The sequence below is a fragment of the Molothrus aeneus genome, chromosome 6, assembly GCF_037042795.1.
Source record: "Molothrus aeneus isolate 106 chromosome 6, BPBGC_Maene_1.0, whole genome shotgun sequence".
NCBI lineage: Eukaryota > Metazoa > Chordata > Aves > Passeriformes > Icteridae > Molothrus > Molothrus aeneus.
The window spans coordinates 61334479-61350796 of record NC_089651.1 but is presented as its reverse complement, the minus strand read 5'-3'; the positions used below and the strand labels follow the sequence as shown (position 1 = coordinate 61350796).

Genomic DNA, 16318 nt, shown 5'->3' with positions numbered 1-16318 from the left:
CTAAGGTGGCATTCAGCCATTCTGCAGTTTAGAATCATGGAGTTCCAGACTGGTTTGGGTTGGAAGGGACTAAAATCCCATCCAGGGACACCTCCCACTGTGCCAGGCTCTGGGAATTCCATCCCAGCCAGGAATTCCTTCCCAACATCCAACCTAACACAAACCTCCTGTGCTCCAACACTGCTTCCCTCGGTTCCTTTAGGAACAATCTGAAGGGCTGCTTCTATTTATAAAACATTCTTAATTCGAGATTTTTAGACATTGATCTGGCAAATACTTAAGGACAACATCTTGGACAAACAGTTCCATTAGCTCCAGGCTGTTATGAGGATAAACTTCAGAGATCACAGCTCCCATGTTTTCCCTTTACAGCTAAACACAGCTAAGAAGCAGATCCAATCCCAAGAGCTCTTAAGGAACTAAGCTCTTAAGGAACTATTAAATTTTGCTTTTAATTTAGTGATATAATAATCGTCATGCATCAGTATTAAAAATCCCCATAAATTAATAATTAATGTTGAATAAAGGGCACCTAATAAAAATCTAAAACCCTTTGGGCAATTATCGGGCCAATACATACATACATACATACATACATACATACATACAGACATAGATATATATTTAAAAATATAAAATATTTATAAAATATCTAAAATTAACATAAAGATATACATATCATACATATATATTCAAATATACAATTATATACATTTAGCTATATATAAAATTTTCTTTCATTTCCATGACACACATACATAATTTATATTAATACATATAATAATTGTAACACACATAGAATTTTTTTATATATATATGTAATTCTTTTAATTTCCATGTAGAGAATCCCATACAAAGAGATCATTTTGGATGAGGCTGAAAATCCTGGACCTACAGATTGATGTCAAATTAATGCTCCACAAAGCTCTATTGGGGCACAGCCACATGGAAGCATTTTCTCCCTCCAGACTCCATGAAACCCTCATTTTGGAATGATGGCACAAAAGCTGACAGCTGCAATAATACAAGGGCCTCAGTGAGCCAAATAAAGTCCCAGGAACATCCAACTCTATTCCCTCAGCTGCACAACCCAGGCATGACAACAGTAACCTTTCATTGAAATATTTAAATTTTTTTCTTGCATATTGACATCAAAAAAGTAGGAAAAATTCTTAAATCCATGGTGCATTCGACAGCAGGAAATCCTTGGAAGCATTTTGCATTTACAGGAGGAATTCACAGCAGCTCCAAGCTCAGATCCTCCAAACCACAGGTGCAGCTAAAGCAGCTCCTGGGCTGGGAATGGAGCAGGAATTGGCAGCTTCCTTCCCAAATTCTAATTGTAGATTTTCAATTCCCCACACTCAATAAGGAAAAATTCCCACAATTTCCATCCTGAAGCACTGGGTAAATAATGACTTTCCAGTTACATTTGCTTTTATAATCTAAATAGAATCAGAGAATCCCAGAGCAGTTTGGGCTGGAAGGGACATTAAAGCTCATCCAGTTCCAATCCCTGCCATGGGCCACCCTCCACTATCCCAGGCTCCTCCAAACCCATCCAGCCTGGCCTTGGGCACTGCCAGGGATCCAGGGGCAGCCACAAAGTCAAGTCAGGAAGCTCTGGGTGTCACTGGCACATTTTCTGAAAAATCCCTTCCCCAGGATTTCTCTCCTGGGAAGCTGAGAAGCCTCAGAGAAGAATGAAAACAAGAATTATCTGATGGCTTCTCCTGTGTTTGCTGCTTTGGAGTGTGGTTTGGACATTGTTTACCAACTGGTCATTGTTTGATTGGTTTCATGTGAATTGGTTTTACTTAATGGCCAATCACAGTCAGCTGTGTTGGGACTCCAGAAGAGAGAGTCAGGAGTTTTCATTATCATTCTTGTTAAGCCTTCTGTCTGTATCCTTTCTCTATTCTTTAGAATAGTTTAGTAGAGCATTCTTTAATGCAATATAATATCATAAAATAATAAATTAGCCTTCTAAGAACATGGAGTCAGATTCATCATTTCCTCCTTCATCCTGGGCTTGCACCCTGCAAATTCAACACTCTGGGCTTGCAGCCTGCGTTGCCCAAAATATCCCCAATAATTTCAGCAATTCCAGAGGCCAAGCCTGGTTTCTGAGCCCCAGTCCTACCTCCACGTCCTGCACAGTGCGTGGCTGAGCAATGCACAGTTTGTTCAGCAGCTGCAGGATCAGCTCCTCAATGTAGTACAGGGAATCCTCCTTTGCTGACAGGTTGGGGTGAACCTGCTGCTGCACCTGGCCAAAGCAAGTCAGAGAATCAGTGTCACCAGCACATTGTCTGAAAAATCCTCTTTGCACAGGGTTCCTCTCCTGGGAAGCTGAGAAGCCTCAGAGAAAAAAGAAAACAATATTATCTCATTTGCTTCTCCTGTGTTTGCTGCTTTGGAATGTGGTTGGAGATTGTTTACCCACAGGTATCATTGTTTGATAGGTTTCATGTGAATTGTTTTAACTTAATGACCAATCATAGGCAGGCTGTGTTGGGACTCTGGAAGGAGTCAGGAGTTTTCATTATCATTTTTTGTAGCCTTCTGTCTGTATCCTTTTTCAATTCTTTAGTATAGTATTCCAATATAATATAATATCATATCATATCATATCATATGTATATTATAATATAATATGTATATTATATTATAATAGTATATATTATCATAATATTATATATAATATATTATTATATTATATATTATTATATAATATTATAAGTATATAATATAATATGTAATATAATATGTAATATAATATGTAATATAATATGTAATATAATGTAATGTAACATAATATGTAATATGATGTAATGTAATATAATACCATATACCATATATCATACAATAATAAATTAGCCTTCTAAGAACATGGAGTCAGATTCATCATTTCCTCCTTCGTCCTGAGGACCCAGCAAATACCACAAATTAGGATTTTTTTCATGGAAAGCTGGGCCTAAAAACGAATCCCAGCAAAAGCAGGATAGCTGTGGATTGCAGTGCTGCAAATTCACACACTTTTCATATTTCTCCCAAGTTTTCCTCTGGAGTTAAGGTGGTCATTCCTATTCCTGCCAGGCTGGCCCCTCTGTGGAATTCCAAGCTCCGTGTTTTGCCGTGATGGTGGGGAGGAGTGTCAAGGCAAGGCAGGTTTCTGCCAGCACTGCAGTGAAACCACCCCTGTGGGTACCTGTGGGTTACCCATGGCCTGGCTGAGTAACTGCACTGAGGTTACCAACCCTAAAAACCTGATGAATAAAGGAATGATGGGGTCACTGCCTGCAGCAGCTCACCCTGAACACAGAGCAGCTCAGACCCACCAGGGAAGAGCAAGGAAAAGCTGCTCCCCAGCTCTCTCCAGGCAAAGCAGGATAATTCCTTCCATCTCAACTCATGGAGATGAATCCCAGCTTTGGTTTCCCAGGCTAAACCAGATCAGAACACCCAAACCAGGCAACCTCAGCATGTGCAGGTGGAGGAAGGCTACAATGAACTCATCCTGGGCCAGCAGAGCTATTTTGCTACTAAAAATCCCCTCAGACAATCCCCCCCATCCCACCTTAAAAAGAAAAAACAAAAAGCACTCAGGGGTTGGTCTCCATACTCAATTTTCCCTGGCAGCCTCTCAGTCAGCAAAGTGCTCACTAGATCTCAAACTATGGCCAAAAGACTTGTAAGGAAGACAACCCAGGGGAATTCCCTCCTCTCCCCATACAAATCCCATGTAAATCACCTCCAAAAACTCCTGTGACAGCCTCACCTTGGTATTCACAGGACAAACGGGGTGGGCAGGACAGAAACATCTTTGGGCTGAATTCTGATGCTCTGAAATAAAGGCACAGCCCCTTCCCAAGCCCAGGGAGTAGGTCCCAAAAACTGGGGGGCTCTGAGGGCTTCCTCCAAATTAAGGAGGATCCCAGGATGGTCTGGGCTTGAAAGGACCTTCAGGATCATCCTGTTCCTCTCCTGCCATGGCAGGGACACCTCCCCCTGTCTCAGGCTGCTCCAAGCCCTGTCCAGCCTGGCCTTGGGCACTGCCAGGGATCCAGGGGCAGCCGCAGCTGCTCTGGGAATTCTATTCCAGGGCTCCCCAGCCAAGAATTCCCAATTTCCCATCTAACCCTGCCCTCTGTGAGCTTGAATCCAGCTGCCCAGTCTTGTTATGAAGTTATTTTATAGCCCTGTAAACCTAATTTTGCCTTCTGTGCCTCAAACATGAATCTCTGCTTTACACAACTGATTCCCAGCTGACACAAGATCCTGAAAGAAAGAAAAAAATCCTCAAGAAAACCAAAGCCACTCCTTGAAAACTCCTCCTTGAGACAGCAGGTTTTCAACAATAGCCAGGGCATTTTGTGTTCTTCCTGAACATGAGAGTTTAATTCACAAAACAATGGCCAACCAGGAAGTGCTGGGTTCAGGTCCTGCCACGTGTCCCAGAGAGCAGCACTGCAGCAAGAGCAGGGCCCAGCAGGGAAATCAAATGAAATTCGGTGTCCCTGCAGTGAACCCTTCATGGTGCTCCAGAGAACTGCCGAGAACAGCGACAGGCAGGAGAGCAGGAGGATCAGGAGAAGATGGGAACTCCCATTCCCCGCTCAGGCTGCAGCGTTCTCCTCCCTCCAGTCGCTCATTTCAGACCTCACCGCACAAAAAATGATTTTATTTGGACCTGACTGCAGTCCCCAGGTGTGAGCACCTCGTGGCACAAACTTTCCCCAACAGCACAACCCCTAAACCTCCCTGGGAGCACATGGATGTGCAGCAAGGCTGAGGAGCAGCAGAGGAGCACAGAGCCCCCCTTCCACAGTGACAGGGAATCTCAGCTTCACTTTAGGAACAAAACCATGGGATCCTGGGTTAGAAGGGACCTTTACCACCATCCCATCCCACCCCTGCCATGGCAGGGACACCTCCCACTGTCCCAGGGTGCCCCAGTGTCCAGCCTGGCCTTGGGCACTGCCAGGGATCCAGGGGCAGCCACAGCTGCTCTGGCAATTCCAGCCCAGCCAGGAATTCCCAATTCCCAATCTCCCACCCATCCCTGCCCTCTGGCACTGGGAGCCATTCCCTGGCTCCTGTCCCTCCATCCCTTGTCCCCAGTCCCTCTCCAGCTCTCCTGGAGCCCCTTCAGGCCCTGCCAGGGGCTCTGAGCTCTGCCTGGAGCCTTCTCCTCTCCAGGATGAACATTCCCAGCTCTCCCAGCCTTCCCCCATTACTGTTCCATCCCCCAAATCACCTCTGTGGCTCTCTCTAAGTCCTGGAGTTAATTTTCCTTCAAAAGGAGCAAAACCAAGAACAAAGCCCAACATCTCCTGGTTGAGATAACTCTCCCCAGAGGGTTGGGAAGCTCAGCTGCCTCTTGAAATGAGTCTGCAGCATCCTGAAAGCTCCCAGAGGTGCTTCTGCACTCCCTGCCTTTCAGAGGAGTCATTTTGACATAAATGCTGAGAAGAAAAAACCAATTTCATTTCAAGACAAGTGTTTTTCAGAGCAATACAAAAATGCTGTAATAAAAGCTGTGCACCAGCTGATGCAATGAGATGCCACTGGATCAAGGAGAGAACATTTATTCTTTAGAGAACTCCCCAAATCCTGACTGAGAGGACTGGAAAGGCAGGGAGAGACTGATCAACACTCAGGGTATGGAGAAAAGCAGGAGGAGCTGCTGGGGATGGTGCTCACAGAAGGGACATTCAGTGACCTCTGCTTCACACTGAACTATCTGAGCACAGCTACATCAGCTGGCATGGAATAAACACACCACAGCTACCCAGGCTGAAACTTGCCTGCTAATGATTGCTTTTAAGGGTCAAAAATACCCTTTAAAAGCCACAGGGGCTGCACTGACGAGCCAGAGCTCTGCTGCAAGAAGCTGAGCAGAAGGGAGCACAGAAAGCAGATTTTTAACCTATTTTATCTATGAAACAGCAGTGTCTGAGTCATTAAAGAGAGATTAGGATTGGCAGAACTCACTAATTTTTAGTGTCATTTATTTACACAGGTTTAGTCCAAGTTGTTCCAATGAAAAGAGATTAAATAACAGGGCAAGGGTGGCATTTCAACTTGGCCTTAACTCCTTTCTGGGGGACATCATTTTATTTTACATTGAAATTCCTAAACTGCTCCTTCTCTTGCTCCTTAGTTTTTCCCTGTTCTTCCAACCCTTCCAATGTGCATTTGATGAAAATCCTCAAAAGCTTCTCCTCAAAATTCCTTCTCAGTGAGAGGTTATTAATCCTCAGAGGAAAGAGTCTGTTGAGAAAAGATGAGGAGGAAAATTTTTCATGGAGATAAATGGTATTAAAACTGGAAAAAAACCTGATCTTATTTCTTTTATTTTCTTTTTTTTTTTTTTTTGTTTACCAATGTAATGGCAGGGTTAATTTTGAATTCAAGATTGAATTCAGGATTTTGAATTCACAGGAATTCTGGATCTCAGACTTGAGGAAATCCAGAAGTCCAGAGTATAAAAGAAATTATCAAAGGGTTTCATTTGAAATGACAAAAATAGAGAAAATTAGAGACCTGCATGGAAATTCTTTTTAGCCTTTTCTGAGACAAACCAACAGCTGGGCTACAACACCTAAATATATTTTTACTTAATAGATTATTTTGATACTGAAAACACATCCAGAAAGCTCCAGCTGTTCTACAGGGAGCACTTGAGCAAAACAAGAGATTTTTCATTTAAAAAACTCCCAAGAACAGAAAATGCCCAAATCCATGATGTGCACATTGAGTCTGCAGGCAGCACATTCCACCATGAAAACGTGGATTCATAGTCCTGAAATATTTGGTAAAAATATCCCAGTTTTCTACTCATATTCAAAACTGCATTTTCAGAAAATGGAATTCCAGCATTACCTGAGATTTCAGAACAAGAAGTATCTCATTTAAACTTTAAAAAAAAAATTATTTTTTTTTTTTTAATCAGTGTTTTAATTCCTTCTTATCTTTTCTCTCCTAAAGATAACTCTGACCACAAGAAACACAAAACATCTGCTCCAAAGGCATTTTTAATCCCTCCTCTGGATGATGCTCCAGAGGAAGAAGGGAACCAAATGGAGCAACTTAAAAGCTCCATTATTCATTGAAAGGGGACAGCACTGATATTCCCAATTTTCAAGCATTATTCTTTAGAAAGAACCACAAAGATTTACATACTTGAAGAGAAATCCCCAATAAAAATGCACTGTCAACTTTTTTAAATAACCACACTGATTTCTTTTTTTATTTCCAGCACAGCAATTTCTGGCTGGCCTGTCTTTCTTAAGTCAGACTAAAACATGCTGAGAGAGGAACAGCATGAAGCAGTTCCTTAATAAAAGAGAATTTCTATCTACACGCAGCATTTGGCTTTTTTACTGAAGCATGGTTAGCAAAATAAAATTATCCCTCAACTGACTGAACAGGGGCATTAAAGAAATCATCTTACTCCACCACTTTGGTGTAAATGTGATTTTTTCCCCATCTTTAGCTATTTCTATAATCTTCTCCCACTGTATATTCTAGCTGAGGGGAGGGTGAATTAAAGCAGGAATGATGGGGGGTACAGACAGGATCTGACTCTGAAACTACATCAAAGACTGTCCTAAAATCTCCTGGAAAGCTGCTTGGTGCCCACAGGAAAAAACCATTAACAGTGACACAGATACACACAAATTCTTCTTTCTCCAATTAATTGTTGTTTTCTTTTATACAGAGTCAAGGAGAAACTAAAAGTGGGTTTGTTCACCCATCCACAAGCTATATATATATATATATATATATATATATATATATATGTATATATACACATTTTAATCTTCAAACCTGATGGAGAATGAAGTGTTTGGATTTGATCCATCCATAAAATGCTTTGCTGAAATTGAGATAAAGCCTGAGGGAGCCCAGCACAGCCTCTGGCTGTGACAGGGGAGGGAAACACCACGAGGTGGCTGTGCCCTCATCTGAATTAACACTTGGGGGCATTTCTGAAGGAGTTTGGAATGACTCAGAGATGGGACCTCTGAGATTTTAGATTCTGTGATTTATTTTCCTATCTTGTACAGGAAGGGTGAGTTGGGCTCACATCTTCACTGCGTGGCTCAGAAGGTCACAAGACCCCCAGGTACAAGACTTTTTAAGGATTTATTGATAATAAAACACCACCAACAAGGATATTTATGGTTTTCACCCAATCCTTAAATATTTCACCCTATGGACCCCTGCTACAGTGTGAGCTTCCTTAGCCAATCCTGTTATGGCACACAAACCCACAGTGCTGCATTCTAAACTCCTTGTTCACCTCTGGAACTGCTTTTATTTTTATACCTTGAACTCTAAACTTGAAACTTTCTTCCACTGAACCTAACGTGTCTCTGCTTTAAATTAGAAATCCACATTCTCACCTCTGGCACCTCAGTTTGGGAGCCTTTCCCAAGGTCTCAGATCAAATCCTGGGTTTAATTCTGATCTTTAGCTCAGAGCCCCCGAGTTCTGAGATTTCCCTGTATTTCAGATTCCAGCAAAGCCTGACACTCCCAGTTCTCCCAGAACTCTCCACAGGGAGCTCAGAGCTGCTCTGGGCTCTCAATTCAGCACTCAGGGTCCCCAGTTTTTACAGCCCACCCTTCCCAAGGAGCACGGCTCAGTGAGGCACACTGAATTATTCCAACCTGCACGCTGAGTCCCAGGATGGCTGGGCTGGAAAGGAGCTCAAATCCCATCTCATTCCAGCCCTGTGCCACGGCAGGGACACCTGACACACCCCAGGCTGCTCCAAACCCCATCCCTGGGACACTGCAGGGGTCCAGGGGCAGCCCCAGCTGCTCTGGGCACCTGTGCCAGGGCCTGCCCACCCTGCCAGGGAACAATCCCTATAATCTGGAGACAGTGAAGGCCTCAGAGTGATTTCCCCATGCCCCAAGTGGTCACTGAGGTGACATTAAAAATTAGGAGAGCGGGGCTGTGTGTCACAGACACATTTTCTGAAAAATCCTTTCCTTAGGATTTTTTAATCCTGAGAAGCTGAGAGGCCTCAGGAACAAACTGTAACCAAATAACAAAATATTTATCTGCTGCTGTGGAATGCAACAGGGGCATCTGGGATTGGTCTCTAATGGTGGTTGTTTCTAATTAATGGCCAATCACAGTCAGCTGGCTCAGACTCTTGGTCAGTCACAAGATTTTATTATCATTGCTTCCCTTCCTTTCAAGCCTTCTGATGAAATCCTTTCTTCTATTCTATTAACTTTATTCTATTCTATTGTTATTCTTTCTTCTATTGAAACTATTTAGTATAGTTTTAATATATCATATACTTTTAATACAATATATATCATAAAATAATAAATCAGCCTTCTGTAACATGGAGTCAGATCCTCATCTCCTCCCTCGTCCTGGGACCCCTGTGAACACCAGCAGAGCCATGGGTGCAGGAAAATCAGGTTTTCCACATGAGTAACCTCAGGAAGCACTGATGGGAAAGGCTGGCACAGAGGCAATCAGTGAGGTCATTAGGAAAGCAAATCCCAGAGTGCACAGCTCCTCTGAACTGATTAGATAAGGGCTGCACTGTACAGAGACACATCTGAGAGCAGGGGGAGCAGCAGGAGGTGGGCAGGAGACACTGCAGGAGGTGAGGGGATGAGAGGATGGGAAAACCACACAGAATTGGGGTTGGGATTGGGACCGGAGCCCAAAGGCGCCACAGGGAGGTGAATCACAGCAGCCAAGGGCTCTGGTGGTTTCTAATCCCTGTGCCTGCTCCCCAAGCCAAGGCAAACACTAATTCCCATTGAACAACACAGGTGGGAAGTGTTTTATTCTGTTGGAGCTGCCAAATGAAACCCCAGCGCTCCTACTGAACACCTGGGAGCTAAAATCCACCTTCAGCTCACAACTCTGCTGCCTCTGCTTGCCAGCCACACATTCCTGTGCCAGGAACTTGGTTACAATGAGAAAAAAGCATGAAAAGAATAAGACTGAAATAAAAGGAGCAGCCCCCTTTGCTTCCAGGCTGAGGCATCCACAGAATCCCAGACTGGTTTGGGTTGGAATGGATCTTTAAACCCATCAAATTCCAAATCCCTGCCGTGGGCAGGGACACCTTCCACTAGCCCAGGGCACTCAAATTCATATTTGGAGCAACTGCAGGTCTGCAAAGGTCCAGGCTTCTGAGCTCAAAGAAATGTATTTATGAGAAGCTAAATCACCTGAGAGATTTCAAACCCAAATGTAAACTATTTCTTTTAACAAGCACCTTTCCTGTTGGAATGATAATGCATTAAATAACAATAGATGCTAATGAAATTAAAATGCTTTAAATAAGAATCCATTATAATGAGGCTAAAATACATTAAATAATTCTAATCCAAGGGGAGCCTGATCCTGGCATGGAAAACATGCATGGAATAAAGCTGGACACCCCTGCACCTCCTGACCTCAGCCCCAACCTCACACATCACAACAGAGAAACTCCCACATGTTTAAAAATACAGAAGCACTGAACTAATGTAAACTCAAAAAAAAGTCCTCAAAATGGTCCTTTATATCTGTCTATGCGACGTTTGCTAAGAATAAACCCTTTAGTCATGCTCTAGAAATTTGATGAGTGGTCCAGAGCAATGGTGGAATTGTTTTAGAAAGTGCAAATAGTGCCCAGAGCCAGGATTATCCCAACATGTGGTGCCTGCGGAGCTGTGGGGTTTAACTGTGTGTGGATCACAGAGAAAACCCAAAACAAGAATCCCTGGGAGATGCTCCTGAAATTTATTTAGAAAAATCAAAGAGCAAAGCAGCTGAACACACAGCTCTTGTTGACAGAAATACATTCTGAATCTGCCAGGGGACACAAATCCTAATTATGGAATCCTGGAATGCTTTGGGTTGGATTTAAACCCACCCAGTGCCACCCCTGCCATGGCAGGGACACCTCCCACTGTCCCAGGGTGCCCCAGTGTCCAGCCTGGCCTTGGGCACTGCCAGGGATCCAGGGGCAGCCCCAGCTGCTCTGGCAATTCCAGCCCAGCCAGGAATTCCCAATTCCCAATCTCCCACCCATCCCTGCCCTCTGGCACTGGGAGCCATTCCCTGGCTCCTGTCCCTCCAGCCCTTGTAAAATGTAAGCTCAGGACACACAAGAATATTTTAAGGTGAATAAATCCATCTCTATACATTCCTCACATTCCTCACTATTTTCAAATTATCACTCTAATTCTATGGGGTCCCCTATGGGGTTTATTTTAAAAATCTCTTCCAATGGAATCTTTTTGCAACTGCACCTCATGTTTGGGCAGATGCTGGTTGGTGTTTAGGGGCTGCTTTAGGTCAGATTCCAGAGAGATCAGGAAAAGAAAATAAAAGGAATAGAAATTGATTCCAGGTACCAGTGGAAGGTATTTGGTACAAGTGAATTCCTCAACTACAATTCCCAAAAACCTGTTGTGCAGCTGACATACAGGATATTAAACTGGGACCTCCTGTGGGCTGGAGGGAGTGACACACTCAGCTGCTGCCTCTGAAATCCCCCAGGACTGGGATCCCATTCAGTAACTGATACAGGACTGGGATCCCAGTATCAACCTGCAAAATAATTCCCACAGGACTGGAATCCTATTCAGTAATTCACACAGTTCTGGAATCCCAGTATTAATCTGCAAAATAATTCATCCAGAACTGAAATCCCAGTCTTAACCTGCAAAATAATTCCCATAGGACTGGAATCCCATTCAATAATTCACACAGGCCTGGAATGCCAGTCTCAACCTGTAAAATAATTCATCCAGGACTGGAATCCCAATAGGAACCTGCAAAATAACTCACACAGGACTGGAATCCCATTCAATAATTCACACAGGACTGGAATCCCAGTCTCAACCTGTAAAATAACTCACACAGGACTGGAATCCCATTCAATAATTCACACAGGACTGAAATCCCAGTATCAACCTGCAAAATTATTCCCATAGGACTGGAATCCCATTCAATAATTCATCCAGGACTGGAATCCCAGTCTCAACCTATTTTATGAAAATAATTCATACAGGACTGGAATCCCAATTCCAACCTGTAAAATAATTCATAGAGGACTGAAATCCCAGTATCACCTTTAAAATAACTCATACAGGACTGGGATCCCAGTATCACCTGTAAAATAATCCCCATAGGACTGGGATCCCATTTAATAATTCCCACAGGGCTGAAATCCCAGTATCAACCTGCAAAATAATTCCCACAGGACTGGAATCCCAGTATCACCCGTAAAATAACTCACACAGGACTGAAATTCCAGTCTCAACCTGCAAAATAATTCCCACAGGACTGGAATCCCAGTATCAACCTGTAAAATAACTCATACAGGACTGGGATCCCATTTATTAATTCATAGAGGACTGAAACCCCAGTATTACCTTTAAAATAACTCATACCCAGTATCACCTGTAAAATAATTCCCATAGGACTGGGATCCCATTCAATAATTCACACAGGACTGCAATTCCAGTATTAACCTGCAAAATAATTCCCACAGGACTGGAATCCCAGTATCAACCTGTAAAATAATTCATACAGGACTGGGATCCCATTCAATAATTCATGCAGGACTGGCATCCCAGTATCAACCTGTAAAATAACTCACACAGAACTGAAATCCCAGTATCACCTGCAAAATAATTTCCACAGGACTGGAATCCCTTCAGTAATTCACAAGGTCTGAAATCCCAGTCTCCACCTGTAAAATAACTGAGCTCTGGGAAGTTCCATCTGGAATTCAGCAAGAACGAGCTGTGGCACTGGACCTGTGCTAGGAAAGGTGATCCCAAACCCAAAATGCAGCTTTAGAAAAGGGTTTCACCATTTGACATCTCCCCCAACAAAGGCCAGGCTAAGCAAAACCAACCCAAACACCGATAAACAAACAAACAAAAACCAAAACCAAACCAAAACCAAAAAACCCAACTCCAAAACCAGCTGCCAGGTTAAAACCTTTATCAGGATCTGTCTGGGGTGATTTACCTGCTCCAAACAGCAGCTCAAGCCACTAAACCTCAGTGATCGCATCAAAATAATGTTTTCTTCTGATTCATTTACTCTGAAAGGGTTTTATAGCAAATTACCCTCACTCCCTGCTCCGTTTCCAGCACAGCAGCAGAGGAAAATAAAGAAATAAAGTGGGTGAGAGCAAGGATGTGCTTGTGCATCTCCCAGCTGCAACAGAGGCAAATCCATGGAACTGCTTCTAATTTCCCAACCTACAGGATTCCCAGGTGCCAGTGCTAAGGAATGTGGGCAGAAAAAGATAAAAAATCTGGTTTAAAGATGTTTTACCATTTAGCTTTGGGCTTTCCCTAAAGAGACTCCCACTCTAAGGTTAAATTTGGCGCTCTCTTCTCATCTTAAAGAGTATAAATGCAGATGAAATTTTGTTCAAAAACAGATTTTCTCTTTTTTTTTCATGTATTAAAGTAAGAACTGATGTATTTCACCATTTTTAAGTGTCCACTGCATAGAATTAAAGCAAAGCAAGAGTTTAAAAGTGGTTTGATAAAAAGAAGTTACCTTAAACTTGCTGAGTGCATAATAAAGAGATTGAGCTCTTCAAAGCATGTTCTGGACTTAAAATCCAAGCAATAAAGAAATATTCTTTATTGTTAGTGAACTGCATGGGCTCCTTTTCCAGCTCCACATTTTGGGGCATTTTAGAATTCAATCTTTTTCCCACTTTAACATGCACAAAGAGAACTAGAATTTATCTTCTTTTTCTGCTTTCTGTTTCTCTTCTTCAAGAAGTGCTCATTTAAAGGAAAAGCTTTCAGGAATGGGAAATAATGCCCAGGACATTAAAAACACAGCTTAAGAGTTAAAAAGTTTCCTTTATTCTAGGTGCTTTAACTAAAAAAATACTAAACTTTCTTTAGAGATTTCATCACAGAGCAACCTGCTTGGAGAAATCCCATCTCAGCTGGCCAACAAGTGGATTTTTAACTATCTGCCAACAGCAGTGATGATGTTTAATGAGTTGGGAAATTAAGAGAAAATTTCAGGATTTGACACTCTGGATTCAGGGCCAGGTCTTCTGCTCCCCTAGAAATGATGGAATAGTTATTTTGGATAATTTCCTGCCCATTTTAAGATCTCCAGTGCTTGTTTTTATTAAAAGTGTTTTTAAAAGTTCTTTTGAAAGTGTTAACACTGAGAGTGCTTCCCCAGCAGGCTGACAATGATACAATTTTGGGTTGACTCACTGATACTGTGTGTTCACACCAGAAATTCACATTACAGCCCGATTGCCTCATGCTCCAGGGTGGGTCCTGCACACAAGGAACTTTCCCAGGGAGGAAAAACCTGGCTGTAAGCAAATACACATTTTTACAGGCACTCACTGGCATCACAACCCTGTTTCCTCTGCTTTAGAAAGCTGAAATTGCTGCTTTTTTCACCAAAACCAAATGCATAAATAGAATTGGTAAAGCAGCATGAACCCACCAACTTTTGCTGCATTTGTGTTTGAGGGTGATGAAAGCACCTCTAAAATTTTAAGGGAATCCTTTTGCAGCTGCAGCTCACGTTTGGGCAGATGCTGGAAGGTGTTAAGGGGCTGCTTCAGGTCAGACTCCAGAGAGATCAGGAAAAGAACAGCCTGGCATTCTCCAGCTTCCATCAGCAGAAGATTTTAGGGTAAAGAGCAGAAAATCCAGGATTCTTCAGACAGGCAATTAGTGGTTTCTATGCCAGCCACAAGACCACTTAGGCACCAAAACCAAATGCAAATCTTTTATTCTATTAAAAAAAATAACACAGAATCATTATCCAACAGCATCACCACATCTATTCTTGGGGAAAAAGAGACAAACAACTCACCACTGCCCAAAGTATTTGTATGGCAGCACCAGAGATGCAGATCAGCAGATAATGATGGTCAGAAAAATGGAATAACCCTCAACTTTTGCACCTGACACACAGCAGGGCACTGCTCCCTCCAGCCTCAATTTATCCCTGTTTTTACACTGCTGGGGGTGAAAAGGGGAGTGGGCTGGAGCTTCCCTGCTGTGCAAACACATCCTAAAATCACGGATTCACCTCCTGTGTGGTTCCCCACTCTCAGCTGTGCAGTGGCAGATGGGCCACAGGGTGGCTTCTCCCTGCAGCACAGGTGGCCGCTGTCACAGGTGTCACCGGAGGGTCAGGAACACCGCGGGGAGGGAACCCGGCTCGGGAAAGAGCCTGGAGAGGGTCAGGAGAAACACGGGGGAGGGGATGAAGGGATAAAGGAAGGCGAGAAGAAAGGGGTGAAGGAGGGGATGAAGAAGAGATGAAGGAAGGGAAGAAGAGGAGATGAAGGGATGAAGGAAGAGGTAAAGGAAAGCGTGAAGGAAGGGGTGAAAGAGAGGATGAAGGAGGGGACGAAGGAACGGATAAAAGAGGGGATGAAGGAAGGGATGAAGGAGGGGATGAAGGAAGGGATGAGGGAAGGGATGAAGGAAGGGATGAAGGAAGGGATGAAGGATGCCATTCCCCGGCACATCAGCAGCGCTATCAGGGTGCCCAGAGCAGCTGTGGCTGCCCCTGGATCCCTGGCAGTGCCCAAGGCCAGGCTGGACAGGGCTTGGAGCACCTGGGACAGTGAAAGGTGTCCCTGCCATGGCAGGCAGTTGGAAGGGGATGAGATTTAAGATCCCCTCTAACCCAAACCAAACCGGGACAGCAACCCCTGGAAGCGAGAGCCCCAATTACAGCGGAGAGCGAAGTTCAGCGAGCGCAGGTGCCGGAGCAGCAGCAGCAGCAGCAGCTCCCGCCCGCTCCCTCACGCCCGCAGCATCCCCGGCCCGCAGCGGCGCTGAGGGAGCCCGGGGGGCTCGGGGCGCTGCCCCAGGGCAGGGCGGGGGCCGCGGCTCCCCCTGCCCGGAGCGCGGGGACGCGGGGCCGGCTCGGAGCAGGTGCCGCCGGGACTGACCTTGCGCAGGGCGGGCACGAAGAGGCCGCGCCATTTCGGGCCGTTCTCCTCGCCCAGGAACTCGTAGGGCTGCGGCGGCGGCTGCATGGCGGCCGCTCCGCATCGGGGCCGGCCGGGCCGCCGCGGTGTCGCTGCTCACCCGCCCGGCCGGGCCGCCATGGCTCGGCGGGGCCGCTCGGGGCTCGGCGGGGCCGCTCGGGGCTCGGGGAGGCGCCGGGCGGGGGTCGGGACGGGCCGGGCCGGGCCCCGCTCGCTGCGGCCCCGCTGCCGCCGCCGCCCGCGGCCGCCGCCCTGCGCGCCTGCGCCGCCCGCCCCGCGCGCCCCCTGCGGGCCGCGCCCGGAACTGCGGGCACCGAGCGG

The 16318-nt window shown here is 44.8% G+C and overlaps 1 protein-coding gene across 1 annotated transcript in view; it reads right to left on the bottom strand.

The window, feature by feature from the left end:
- SOS2 (SOS Ras/Rho guanine nucleotide exchange factor 2) overlaps window positions 1-16058 on the bottom strand; it is a 51752-nt gene extending 35694 nt beyond the window's left edge. Inside the window, exons 1-2 of the mRNA XM_066552065.1 lie at window positions 15959-16058; window positions 2144-2269 (exon numbers count right to left, since the gene is read on the bottom strand). Of these exons, the coding sequence (XP_066408162.1) occupies window positions 2144-2269; window positions 15959-16045 (213 nt within the window). The 5' untranslated portion in view covers window positions 16046-16058. The remainder of the gene's footprint in view (window positions 1-2143; window positions 2270-15958) is intronic.
- Window positions 16059-16318: the final 260 nt, after the last annotated feature.